General features: G+C 34.4%; 1 protein-coding gene and 1 long non-coding RNA gene across 4 annotated transcripts; one reads left to right on the forward strand and one right to left on the reverse strand.

The window, feature by feature from the left end:
• The first annotated feature begins 247 nt into the window (after positions 1-247).
• Positions 248-3,086, forward strand: LOC107873275. The gene is made up of 2 exons (XR_001675230.2): positions 248-969; positions 2,805-3,086. It is a non-coding gene; the product is annotated as an uncharacterized LOC107873275 (long non-coding RNA).
• Positions 3,087-8,094: 5,008 nt separating this feature from the next.
• Positions 8,095-13,138, reverse strand: LOC107873274 (protein WVD2-like 3). 3 transcript variants are annotated; one of them, XM_016720047.2, is made up of 7 exons: positions 12,986-13,138; positions 9,904-10,395; positions 9,572-9,660; positions 9,376-9,463; positions 9,092-9,163; positions 8,835-8,945; positions 8,095-8,618 (listed from the first exon to the last, which is right to left on the reverse strand). In XM_016720047.2, the coding sequence occupies exons 2-7, from the start codon at positions 10,360-10,362 to the stop codon at positions 8,328-8,330; spliced, it is 1,110 nt and encodes a 369-aa protein (XP_016575533.1). In that variant the 5' UTR covers positions 10,363-10,395; positions 12,986-13,138; the 3' UTR covers positions 8,095-8,327. The 3 variants fall into 3 exon arrangements, with proteins under 3 accessions (XP_016575533.1, XP_047270727.1, XP_016575534.1); XM_047414771.1 differs by lacking the exon at positions 12,986-13,138 and adding an exon at positions 12,949-12,982; XM_016720048.2 differs by lacking the exon at positions 12,986-13,138 and adding an exon at positions 12,704-12,902.
• Positions 13,139-14,363: the final 1,225 nt, after the last annotated feature.

Here is a 14,363-nt window from a genome sequence, read left to right on the forward strand (position 1 = left end):
ATGATCTTTGTCATTTATTCGAATATTTGTAACATGTTTCATTAAAAGGTGTTATTTAAATTAATTTAAAAAACTCAAAGAACATAAGAAAGAAGGCATTTTAAATCAGCCCATTCTACAATATTTTTATAATTTGGCCCAATTTCAAGACTTGACCCATAAAGGTCACTTTTTTCCTCTCTCCTTTTTCACCTCAGCGCCATGTGGGTGACACGTTTGCACCAAACGGTTATATAATGCACCCAAACACACGCACCTCACACTCCTCTCACACTTTTGCATGCACCCAACACCTCCTTCGCCACGTGCCACGTCTGAATTGGCTGGTCAACATCCACCTTAAAACCCCAAAATCTCATTTACCATGAAAAGCCTATTATGCCCTCACTTTATTCACTTGAAATGACCCAACTACCCTTAAGCCCTATATTACATTACACTTTTCCTTCCACTTCCAAAAAGTGTCGTTTTCTCTCCTACTTTCTCTCTCTCGTTCAACATCTCTTTACCCCTTTCAAGGAAAATTGTTAGTCTTTCACCATGGTGGATAGAGGTTGCTACTCCATTTTCATGATGAATCCTTTCAATCACGTGAAGATCGAATGGAGACAAATTCCAACGTTTGAATTTCAAACGTTCAACTTGAGGAACCCAATTCCCGCTCAAAGGGATAACCCTAGAAATTCTTCTATAAATACTTGCGTCTTGGAATCCATTTGCAGAGACTTTTGGCAGCCGCAACACCTACAACTCGGGGAGTTATTACTCTCTTTCTCGCTAAAATATATTTGTTTGCTTTACTTTTTTTGGTCGAGCGAATTTTCTTTCATTTGGTCATCTTTTTGGTCTCGAAAAGGCTCTTTTTAGCCACCTCTTTACTCCAAAACTTTTCAAATCCACTGTTTGAGTTGTTTTGAGAGTAAGGGATAGACTCGAGACCTACGCCTCACGTTCACTGCACCAAAACAGGTCAGTATTTTCCTCATTCAGCCCTTCTAACTCTAATGTTTCTTTTAAAATATGCTTATGATTTGGTATAGTGAAGCTGTGATGGCCATTGGTTTGTTCACTGATTCTCAACTAGTTTTTCCATCCAAAATTTATTTAAAAGATAATGGGAGTAAGCAAATCTTTGTTGAATGTGATTGATGTTGTTAAATGCCCAAGCTTAATATTATGTTTTTTTCGTAAAAGTGAAAAAAAGTGCAGCAAAAAAATACAGTTAACGTGTTAAACTTTAATTCAACTTTTTCTTTGGGGGTAATAACTTTTACCTTAAATTGAGAATAAAGAAAAAAGAGTTGTTCAACTTTAATCTAATTATTGAATATTATTGATGTCACTTGAGGTTAACTCAAGTCACAACGTGCAATTGGTGAAAGTACTGCACTTGGTGAATGTACTACTAAAAAATATAGTACTATCTTTTATTACTTTCATTAGTATGCTACTAGTTGACCTTTTCATCATTTTGTGTTGGTTTGAAATTTTTCGGACACTTGTTTATTGCAACATCTCTTTTTTTCATATGCCTATTGTGGTCCTTTAGAATACTGGAATGTATTTTTTTTATTATAACCGTGGTGTCCGAGCCAGCTTGCGGGCACCTCGGCTAAATCCACGAGATATCTGCCACCTCCCACCAGAAACAGGTATCAGGTAACTCTGTTCACCAAGGCTAGAACAGATGGAAAGAAAACACCTAGTGTTTGTCTCTGCTGGGAATTGAACCTGAGACCTCATGGTGCTCATCCCAACTTCATTGAATTATTAGGCCACACCCTTGGGTGCATACTGAATGTATTTGTTAACTTAGAGATGTCAATTTAGATGTCCACTTAAAGTGTGACTACACATTGGTTTCTTGATTTGCTAGACAAAATACTATATATGGAATATGTACTCTTACTTGGTTCAAGTATGGTGAAACCATGGTATTAGAAGTTCTATGTTTTGTCGTCGATATGTTGAGTTTGAATAAGGTTCTAGTAGTATTAATCTAAGTATGTGTATCCAAGAACATTTACTGAGAAATCTCGAACGTATGACATCTTTTGAGGATTTTTCTTTGCCATGATTTTTTTCCTTTTTACTAAATATCAATTATACAATAATGGGGATATGAATGCGCTCAAAGTTTTGCCAATGGCCATCTATTTGTTTCACTGGATATGTGTTATGTCCCAATAATTAGATGCCATGATGATAGTTAAGTCATCCTACTGTTTGAATACTAAAACAGGTTTTGAAAATATTATGTACCCATTTTTTTTTTTTTACAATAAAAGAGGTTTCAGCTTATTCGTATTGTAAATTCATCTTCGCATATTGTTATCTTTATGAAATAAATGTGTGACAATGAGTAAAAAGGTGCCTTTTTTTTTAAGAATTGATCAGGCTTATATATACTGGTTTGTTTTTCTTAGGCAGAACTAATGATTAATGTATATATTAGCTGTACTATTGTTCCTTTGCGGACGGTAAAGTATATGCCTACGGTGCTCTCTTTCTTGGATATAATATATTGATTTGGGCATCTAGTTTAAATTCCTTCCTTTGCTACTGTAGCACAAAAAATAATTATGTAGTTCATCATTAAGTTATACGTGGTTAAAGTTTTAATTTATTAGCATTAAAGGGTTAATTTTCCGGTAATAAACCGCAATTTGATTGCCTGCTTCGTTGATTAAATGTTTGTATATTCTTAAACCCATTTACATTGTTACTCCATATACTCCACATGAAGAGTTAAAATTGCTTCTAATTCTTTACTTTTTCCTTTCTTTACATGTACGCTTCGGAAGAAATGGAGTCTTAATTCAAGAATCTCGTTAATGAGATCTCAAAATGACAATCAATGTTGTCCCTCATCCGAGCAAGAAGTCACATTTCATATTCTTAAAGTCAACGCCACTAGCGGTCTAGTGCATCATCCCTTTCTTCAGATTTTATTTTCTTATGTACGCTTGTTATTGTCTTTCATTTACGTATTTTGCACATTGTTGTTGTTTGAAATTTGTGTTTTGTTTGCTTGAACTTGAATTGGTAAAGGTCATCCAGATATAATTAGCAAATATAGTTGTTTCTCTCCCCGTTTTTTTTTAGGCATAACCGCTAGGCTTCGGTATTTAATTCATATTGTGAAAAGATTAAAATTTGATAGACAAAAATATATCTTTTAGAGTTTAATGGCCTAATTATTAGAAAACCGTTTTCCTTTTGATTCAAGTTAGTTTCTTACCAATTAGTAATATGGGATTGATATGAAAAAAATATAAATTTTGCGCTAGACAAATTCGTCGTTGATAGAGTTGAAAGCCGGCTTTGACGATTTTAGATATGGTAATTTAACCTTACTTTTCATCGATTTCAAATATGAGATGGCAATTTTGCCAAACCGACTTCGCAAGGATCTTTTTCTAAAATTTCAAATGACAAGAAAAATATTTTATTTATTTATTTATTTAGCCGTATCGTGATAAACAAAAAATTCTTAAATTTTTGTAGATTTAAACTACTATGTTTTTATAGCTATTCATTTAGGGCAGGGACAATTAACTTATTTTATAAAATTTGAAATAGTGAGCAAGCGAGTCATTTTTTAGAACTAAAAATGTGGAGTTCTTAATATAATTAACTTTTTCTTGAATTATTAATTGAAAGCTTTTGTAAATAATTAATTTTAAATAACCTTTCTTGTGACAAAAAATAAGGTTGCATCATCTTTTAAATATCTTATAAAAGATTATTTTCAGTAATATTTGAAAAGTAGATTTTATGACGAGGTTCTTCTAAAATTTTCTAAATCTTATTCTTCTAAATAATTTGCATATATTATCTTATAAAAGACGAATATTTTCTTGATGCCTTAATTTATATCTTTTCTTAATTTAACATTTGATTTTCTTGTCTAACCTAAATTTGGCCGGTTAATCGTAGTTAGCGGATTCTTTAGGGCGTCTAATACCTTCCCTTTAGGATAATTAGAATCCTTACCTAGAATTTTGAGTTGCGTAAACCTAAAATGAAGTCTTTATTTTCTTTTGATCTCTTAGTTTATAATAGGTGTCCTAATTCACCCTAGATCTAATTAGGTGGCGACTTCCTTAAATTTAACTCAGAAATTTTTCAATATGTTATACCTCGGTTTGATCCGTGTTAAAATGTGGTATAACAGCGACACTTAGGACTTTATTCTTCCATTTTCACCTTTTACCTTGGTTCTGAGTATATCAATCCATCCTGTTCTTCACCAATCCCTTTCACTCTCCCACAGAAGAGGTCCTGAAAAATAAAGAGTCCGGGAAAAATAGGGCACAACATTGCAACGCTCTTGTCAATTTTGCTACTGGCAAGATATTGAATTTGAACTCAGATACACAAACATTTTAAACTACAACACCTCCTCTTTCTAGTTGACAGTGTCCAAATTGAGTTATCACAGCTGATTCACCATTAGGTAGTTGTACATTTCCTGGATTATCAACTATTAAGTAAGCATTTAATAATGACCTATCACTCACCATGTGATTAGTAGCACCACTATCCACTATCCACTATCCAATATGTACGTCTTTCCTAAAGTAGGAGATGGAATAGTACCTTCTAGATTTGCAAGCGTCTCATTCAGCAAAGATTTGTTCAACAACCTCGGTATCTGATTGTATTTATCAATAGTAAAGTATGGTTGCAAGGATGAAGCGGCACCATTATTCAGAAATTGTGGCACTGGCACTGCAGTAACTGCATTACTTTCTTCTTTCCTTTGAAATCAGCAAGGTATCCTATTAGTTTATAACATGTTTCCCTAGTATGACCTTTCATGTACAATAGTTGCAGTACATCAACCTAAAACAAGCATCTTTAGAATGCCCTCTCATGTTGCAATTGTCATAGTACGGAGGTGGATTTCTTCTAGGCCTCTGGGAAGTACTCGCCCCTTTAACGACCTCCTGAGTCACCAGATCCATTAGGAAAGCCATTGGAACTACTGGCTCCTCCACTATAGTTGCCTTAACCTCCTACATTTCTTGCATAGTTGCCACCAGCATTTTCTGCATGACTAGAACCTCTAGCTCTGTTAGAAAACAACGTTGTGTGATCTAAGTTGCCTATGCCTCCAACTCTTCTAGGAAAAAAAAGGTGTGTGGTCAATCAAGCCACCGCTGTTGTATTGTTCTCTAGATAACACCTTTTGACTCTCGTCCTGAATTATCATTGCATAGCTCTGATTAACATTTAGTATTGGATTCATCATAAGGATTCAACTATGCGCCTGACTGCAACCATCATTTATCCCCATCAAAAACTGTAATAGCCTTTGCCTTGATAAATTTTCTACATAATCCTTCGATGTTGGGCAATCACAACAAGATGGTGATGTAATTAAGTCAAAATCATCCCATAGATCCTTCAATTTTGAAAAATAGGCAACAGCAGGAGAAACGCCTTGTGCCAATGTTACAATTACCTTGTAGATAATAAATCCTCGACATATTGACCTTGTCGAATCGTTCTTTCAAATCCCTCCACACAATACTTGCATTAGAACAGAAGAGGACTCCACTAACAAGTTCCTTATTCACATTGTTCACAATCCATGAAATCACCATTGCATTACATTGATTCCCAATCCTGCTTCTTCTATTCCTCAGAGTAAACATCTTGCTTGATTGTACCATCCATGAAGCCCAATTTGTTCCTAGTTAGCAAATTCAACTGCATTGCACCACTCCGGACTGTGTAATTTTCCATTTTCCAATTTGTACAGCTCCAGCAACATCCGGAAAGGATAGAAAAAGAGGATGATTGTGATCAGGCTTCATTGCCATTGATGAGCTAGCTACCAGATATGTGTCTCTTCCGTGATGAATCTCTCAATTCTTCACAAATTCATCAGAAGAATCCCTAGATTCACTCAGTAAAGCTCTAATACCATGCCAAAATATCTACAGATCAAGCTAATTCACTAATGAAGAAGAGAGATTTTGGGAATTTTCACTTGTAATGAAAATAGAAAATGAGCTCATGAATTAGTATCTGTACATAGTAGTGTATTTATATTAATTCCTAACTAACTTCTTAACAGACAAGTTGTACATCTAATCCTCTAACTAATTCTAATAGAAAATAGCTAAGGATAGCTGGATAACAGAAAACATCTAATAACTAACTCCATGACAGCTGGATCCTACTGGACAATATTGCACCTCAGCTTAGCCTGCCACTACTTCCTCTCTATGCTTAATAACGTTATCCTTGAAAGTCAAATATTTTGAAACAAACAATATACTTTCTCAAAACGACTAATATTTGGGACGAGAAAGAGTAAGCTACAATCAAGAATGGAGCGTTCTTCGCTAGTTGAAGTGTTTAACCTTCTCTTTCTTTTCCCCCCTTTTTTAAGGAAAACAGCGTGATGATTAGAAGGTAAAGATAATGAGAAAAAGAGTGTCTTAAGGATGTTTCTCTATATTCCCACTTAAAGAGCAATGGGTGTTTAGTGGATGTGATATTTCAATTTTTTATTTCGAAATAAAACGATTCCAAAAATGAAAAAGCAAAAACCGGTGACTAAGAACAGCTTTGTGTTGAGACAAGGGAAATAGTAAGTTGACATAATAAGATGAGAAGTTGATATTCCATGATGAAGAGAGGTATATTAAGTGAAGTGAACTGTGTTCAAAGGTTCACTGTTCTCAATTAACTTTTTATATATCTTTTAAAAGTTTAGTCAACTTCAACAATAATCTGACTAATTACAAACAACAACTCTTTGCTGAATAATTTCCTAATCTTTTTCTGGTTCTCTTTCCTTATAGAAGGTTATTTAGCTGCAAAATCCTGTGTAGGCCATTGTAGCCTTAGTATTCATCTGCATAAGATATCTTTCATAGGAAAACTAGGAATCTCATTCTTGTTCATCCTATCAATAGAACTCATTCATTGTGCATGTGATCAACCGACTCTTTCCCTTAAAACTCATTCATTCTGCATGTGATCAAACAACTCTTACCCTTCAAACACAAAACTAAAAGCTGCAGCAATAGATGATTTTCGAACCCAAATAAATGTCCACAGAAGAACAATAACAGCAACCAAGACGGTGACACAGAGTAACCTAGCCAAACTCGAAAAAATAAGAGAGCCATCTAAAGGTAGACCACTCGTTACAATGGTCACAATGCAGAATCCATACATCTAATGATTCATTTCCTGGTAATTTAGACATCCAAGTAATAAAGGAAACATGTATTCAAGTAATCTATCTGTTTCAGGATACTAGCATCAGAAGTCAAACTATCTGAGAGTTGAAACGAATGCAAAATGGGAGCATGACTCAACGACAACAATCAAAGATGAGATGTTCACATATTACCTACAGCCAGAGAATACCTAATTTCTACTGATAACCTTATAAAGCACTAAAGTTAGCGCCAACTGAAGAAGATAAGCCAAGATTAGTCAAATCTTAAGATATCGAATACTATAAAAATGGTATGCAATATAGATAATACATGCCAAGTTCAAAGTCACACTATCTTCAAGATTGAAAAGCATACACAAATTTTAAGATTTGGACCTTTTTGACTGTGATTTTGCTTCCACATATGTAAATCACTTTCCAACTCGAAAGTCGTATTTTGCAGAATATCTACACGAACACTTGAGCATAAATTGCTTTACGCTCCATTTGCATCTTCCCCTTTTGCTTTCCAAACTTTACATTATTACTCCTGCCAAATGATGAAAACAAAAGTTTTCTGCGCCACTAAAGCACATCTTAATGGTCCCCGTGCCTCTCACTTTGTATTCCCTCACTAAGTACAACCACTGAAATTGTGTCCCCGCACTGGATAAGGGAAAAAAACCAGCAAACTTGAAATCCATACTTTCTTCACAACCTTCCTTTCGGAATCTCATTTACAGGCATGCTATGAGGCTGGACTGCAAATGACTTCTAAGAATAGATGAGAACGAGAATAAATAACAGTGAATCACTTCTATGGCGATACGGCAGCAAAAATATGCAAAAGCTACTATTCAAATGGAACTACAATAGACGGATATTCTAAATAAGTAAGAAGTCCACAATAGCCAATATACTAAAAATTATATAGAATGTTAAAGAAGATGGAGTGTCTCTTTACACAAGAATGGGAATAACTTACAGAAATTTACACTTGGTAAATTAATGTTACATAGACTACTGCAAAAAAAGGTTTTGCAGTTCCTAAGAAGCCAATGGACAGGCCTTAGAGCTGTCACAAGAAGCAAAATACAAGAAAATAGTCGCTCACTTTATTAAATTATAAATCACCAAAGGCTCAAGAATGAACGCTAATATCCATATTCATTTCATCTTGCATCTCAGTCATATATGACTCATTTGTCTCCCCTGCATGATTGGACTCATTGTTAAAGTTGTAAGTAGCAGAAGCCCTTCGGATATTGGGACGAACTTTACTAATTCTAGAAGCAATGGTGGTATTTGCATTGTAACCAAGAATATGCTGACTTCGTCGATCATAAGCTCCTATGTCTTTATCCAAGCCACCTGTGTCACCGCAGCTCTTCCTTCTGCAAAACTTAGGTGATTTTGCACGGGTCGGTGGTGGCTGCAGGACAAAGAAAGGGAACTGAAAATTATAAGGTGGTTAAGTTGATAAACAGCAAGGGATGCCAACAGATCAGTAACCTAATATGAACTTTAACACGCTCAAAAGGCCATAAAAGGAGAAAACTGTCACAATAAGACAGCAGATTAAAATTTACGGTAAACTTCAACTAAAAGTTGATGCTACTGTAAGTTATTAGTGATGAGAATGCAGTACCTTTTTCAGTTCAGCCTTAGGTGGAGGTCCTTCATGGTAGAAACTCGGCATTGGATTTGCCTTAAACAACAAATTCTTCCTCAGGTGCTTCATAGCTGCTTCTCTCTCTTCCTAAGTTTGGAAGGTTGAACCAACTCAAAAAATATATTGCTTGATAATACATTCATTAATTCAGTTGCTATAGGATAACTTTCAATGATCTGTATTCCACTATAACATCCAGGATCAGGTGACAGCAACATAAGGCATGCACGTACCTTTGTCCTTTCCTCCAATTGAATTCTCTCAGCCTCCAAAGCTTGATGTTTCTCCTCTAACTTGGAGTAAAACTGCAAGAAGAGGAAAAACAAAAGGCAAGCTAGAATTAGCCAATATTTTGATTTTTCACTGCAAGCAGAACTAAAGTTCCTTTTTCTATTGTTAATTTCTTTTGACCATTTAGACGGGATAAAGTAGGAGGGAACAGATCCATCACAATATTAGAACTATGTCAGAAGTTTCAACAATCCTAATTCCTAGCAGAAGCGCAATCAACAGGTACCTCCTTCCTTCTTGCTGCACGTTCAGAGGACCGAAATACTGGGGCTGCTGCTACAGTGACCCCGGATTTTCTTGCTGTGACCATATCACTTCTCATTGTTGAGGATATCATCAAATGGAAAACCAAAATCCAATAAGGACACGCATCAGATAAAGCGAAGACCTTGTCAAATTTGATCAAAGGAGAAAGATCATACCAAGAGGCAATTGACGAGTCTTCCTCATCAGAATGTTTCTTGTTATCACATTGTGGCTTCTTTAGTGCATTTGCATTTGACAAGGAAACCTGAAAAAGGAATATCATAGCCACAGATGAAAATGCTGTTTGATCTATAGAACCTAACTCCAATAGTTATGCATTGACTTCTCAGTGATAAGTGAGTTTTCTCATTAACCAAAAGTAGAAGCAAAATAATATATGAGGACTTTGTCATTTTGCAAGATCAAGTGCTTCGTATTAATCTTTAACCTTTAATGACATAACCCAATAGAAAGTGGTCAAAAAGCACATGAAGCATAGGTGAATAACCTGGTTTTGTACAGATCTTGGGGCCTGCAAACTATTTGCTTCAGATGGCTTCTGTGCAGCACTCATGTCTCCTGCATCATTCCTGATAGGACGTGTTCCATGAGAAGCACGCCTCTCAGTTGCCAGAGCAAATGGCTGGGGAACAGTGTACTTTGTTTTATAGCTTCCAGCAATAGATTTGGTTACTGGTTTCACTGAAGTTCTTGGTCTCCTGTTATCATCTTTTACCTTTGAACTTGGTCGATCTTGTTCTTGTCTGCTCTCAACTGGCATTTCAGCTGTACATTCCTTCGCTTCATAATACTGCGCTTCAACATTCTCATTCAGCATATCAGTTCTCTGCTCCCCAGTGACATGCTCAGGTGACTGCAACAAATCTTGATTACCGTCTCTCAAGTAATTTGAATCCGGAGAAACACCATCTGAGTAACTTATTTTACCACCTTGCTCCTTTTCCATACAGATATCTGTAACTTCTAACCCTATCAACCTCTGGAAAAAAAGTCATTAAAATAAGAAAGCATTACTTACAACTAAGGGCTTCATCATGCTAGAATATCTTTTGAATCCATCACCAGAATTGGTAAAGTAATTTGATTTATTGGTTTTTCCTTGAAACATTGTTTGTTTCTTTATGTGTTAATAACTCTGCACAAAAACTACATAGATTTCTTTATCCAAACAGGTTTGAATGGTTCCACTAAAGTTAAGGAAACGAAAAACATTTCTTTAGTAAGTTCTAGTATCAAAAGGCCTCCTGCTTAAGAAATAGGACCTTCCATAATATTCAGTAGTTATTTATCAAAATAACAATTGAATTTTTCCTCTTTTTTGCATAATCGATGATGTAATGATATAATGATATTAAGGTTTCAAGGTATTGTTTAAACAACTTATGCATACTGAATAAGCAAGTGTATGAAAACTTGGATTTATACTTCATAAACAATCATATGCAAAATCTGGAGACAGTTGACTGTGAATTTTGCAGTTAGAGGAACATCTATCCTTGTTTTGAGTTTTGACCCACTAAATTGTGCATAAAATAAACTTAAGGATACCCATCATCAGAAGGACATTAAGCTTCTCAGTGAGGTGGCAAATTGGATCGAGATTAACTCTTAGGTACTAGGAATCAGCATGCTGATGTGCCAAATGCACATCGTCAGACAAGGCAGAAAAATCATATTGTTCCAAGAAAACAAATGCTCTAAATAATTTCTGCGATAATTAATGATTGAAGCCCTTTGATATCCATTAAAAACCTTGATTGTTAGACAAGTAAATCTCATGAAAGAAAATCAAAGTTCCCTAATATCCAGGTTATATTAGAAGTTTAATTTTGTCTCGTTCCTTGATAAAAAAATACACCACCAGAACAGACAACAATGATGACGCTGAAGTAGCTTTATCTTATTCCACAAAAACATTTGCTTTCAGTTTAACATGGATTCGGCCTCCAGCAGAAGTTTCTGAATCGATTTCTCCAGCTTACGGAGGACATGACCCTAGATAGGAAAGTATGGAGGGCGCGGATAAGGGTAGAAGGTTAGTGTGAGTGTGTGGGTTGTAGCGAGTAGTTAGGTGATTTCTTGTGTAGCCAGGTTAGTAATCTTTGGACTGTGTCCATAGGTAGGAGTCTCTAGCCAGGAGAGTTTGGGTGTGGTGGACGTTTTTGGTCTGTGTGTGTATGTTCCTACTTGGTGGGTGTCCTATTTTTTTACTTCGTATTTTGTAGTGCTCTTATTTCTCTTATCTCGCATTTTCTATGATTTCTATTTTTGATATTTTTATTCCATATTTCTGTTATGTCATCCATCCTGCTGCTTGTTTCATTACCGCCTTGTTTACTATTCTTTATCTTGAGCCGAGGGTCTATCAGAAACTGCCTCTCTATTTTTTCGGAGGTAGCAGTATGGACTGCGTACATCTTACCCTCCCCAAACCCCACTTTGTGGGAACACCCTGGGTTTGTTGTTGTTGTTGTTGTTGTTTCTCCAGCATCAGGTGATTGCTATTGTGCATTTGAGATTAGACCATTTCAAGCACACATTTCTAACAAAAGTAGCAAGGGAGAAGCCTTGTAATAATAAAATCAATGCTGGGCAGTGCAGCTTAGGATCAATGGATTGGTGTCCTAAAACTAAATAAAAGAAAGAGCCAGAATTTTTTGCTTGTCAATGATTAATGAAACAAGGAGCCTCCATAAGGTGAGTCCAAGACTATAAACAGAAAATATGCATGCATTTGTACATTATATACAGAAGCATAGAAAAGGTAGTCCTGTTTACAAAGCATCCCCATGTTCACGGAGGGTCCAGAGCAGGCCGCACCTCAAGGGGGTCTGATACAGAAACATATAGCTACAGGAATACATACACATATGAATAAAAATAGTGTAAAGGGGATCAGTATAATTTGTGCCAATCTCGGAAAAGATATTACACAAACTTCATGATGCATTACATAGAATTTGAATACCTATCTGAAAAATGTAAAGGTACAGCAAGAATACACTTCGAAGATAAATTTACAAAACTCCAAAAAATGATGGAAAAGGGAGCTAAAGAATGTGAGTTCTTATCTAGAAATCAGAATCTGAACTTTTTTAAAAAAAAAATGGGGACACAGGGGAAGAGATTACAAGGTGGGGAATCGAACCCCAAGAAGAACCAACTAAGCTATCAGCAATCGAACTCGAAACGCATTTCATAATGCAACATCCATCACATTCAAATCCTTAAAACCAGACAAAGAAAGATAGAAGACATTAAAGAATCGTAGCATATTTCGGTTTTACCTAGGGATATACATACTTTTGCAGCAGCTTCATAGTGCTATTTATTTAACACAATTATTACCCTCACAAAATCACCACATTGGCTATATTTCCAAAAATGAATAATAATATAGCATATTGTAAAAAGATCTTTTGCTATATAGATCTACCCCATAATGTACATAACATCACGATAACCAAATCCAACAACAAATGCAAACGGATCAAAATATTCTCACAAAAATAATACTAATAAATAAATGTACCCAAAATACAAAACTTTGAGTATTCTCCGTCACATACCTTGAGAAAGATCTATATGTTTGCTCCTCCTCTATATATGTGCCTTCTCTTACCCAGAAAATGTATGAAGTTATTTTTGTTACAAATAATAAAGTAAAAGAGGACAGAGGAAAATATATATATATATATATATATATATATATATATATATATATATATATATATATATATATGCTGCTATTTATTTATAGCAGAAAGACAGTAAAATAGAAAGAGCACGAAAAATAAGGAGTTCTTTATGTTATTTTTATTTTTAGATTTTTATGGATTTAGACAAAAAAAAGGAAAGGGAGAATACGATATTTTATTTCCTAAAACAATAAGGGCTCGTTTGGTAGAGTGTATTGGCAAAAATAATGCATGTATTAATTAATGTGTATTATGAATACCTTATTTGGTACAATTTTTAGTCAATGAATAACTAATACAAGCATTAGTTATAAAGTGTGTATTAAACTAATACAAACATTAATTATACACTCTATTGTGTATTAAAGTGTATATTATTAATACCACTCATTTTCTATATATTGGTAATGTAAAGTTTTTAATACATGCATTAACTTATTAAATGATTTTAATACCCCTCAATTTCCCTCTCAAAATATTTCACCATTCTTTTTCCTGTCATTTTAATTTGCAATAGTGAATCTTTTCAAAACATTTAACAATTTTTTTTCCCACCATTTTAATCTACAACAATGAATAATTGAATTAAATAATTGTAACATATTTTTTCTTTGCTTCAAGGATCTTTAAAAAGATTAAAAAAAATTGAAACTATTTCTTAATTTTACGTCTTATATTTTATTTTTGTTTCGACTATGTTAATCCGTTGGCATAATATTTCATGCGCAAAGACGAAGGTCTTGCAATTAATCCGAAACCTATATATATTAGTTCAACAATACTAATTATATTTGAGATGATAAAAAAAAATTGTTGCAAAAAAGTGTACAAAACTAAAGAAGAGTATTTTTGTAAACAAATATTTCTTTTATAGAAATTATATAAGATGTATTATTTCTTATACATCAAACCAAACAATGTATAAGAAATAATACATGCATAACTAATACAAGCATAAGTAATACAAACATTACTAATGCAGGCATTACTAATATATTATATTTTACATTGATCTTATACACTCAACCAAACGACCGTAAAGGAGTAGAAGATGTATTATATTATATTGATATGCATTTGCTAATACTAGTAACTTTGCACAAAAATTATATGACATAGATTGTAGTTTTATCTTTTTTTGAGCCTTATAATATTCATATTAAGGTCCAATTACTCAGATATGTACACCATAAGAATTAATGTTTATTTTGTGGGCTAACCCTTCAATTTTATTTTTATATATATATAA

The sequence above is a fragment of the Capsicum annuum genome, chromosome 6 (genome assembly GCF_002878395.1).
Source record: "Capsicum annuum cultivar UCD-10X-F1 chromosome 6, UCD10Xv1.1, whole genome shotgun sequence".
NCBI classification, from domain to species: domain Eukaryota; kingdom Viridiplantae; phylum Streptophyta; class Magnoliopsida; order Solanales; family Solanaceae; genus Capsicum; species Capsicum annuum.

What these genes read in the sequence shown, in the direction of transcription:
- LOC107873274 (XM_016720047.2), bottom strand. Translation starts at nt 10,362, where the DNA reads ATGGAAAAGGAGCAAGGTGGTAAAATAAGTTACTCAGATGGTGTTTCT. An exon ending in GTGCAGCAAGAAGGAAGGAG is followed by an intron (nt 9,164 to 9,375) that starts GTACCTGTTGAT and finishes CTCTTCTTGCAG; the next exon opens with TTTTACTCCAAGTTAGAGGA. An exon ending in CTAAGGCTGAACTGAAAAAG is followed by an intron (nt 8,619 to 8,834) that starts GTACTGCATTCT and finishes TTTGTCCTGCAG; the next exon opens with CCACCACCGACCCGTGCAAA.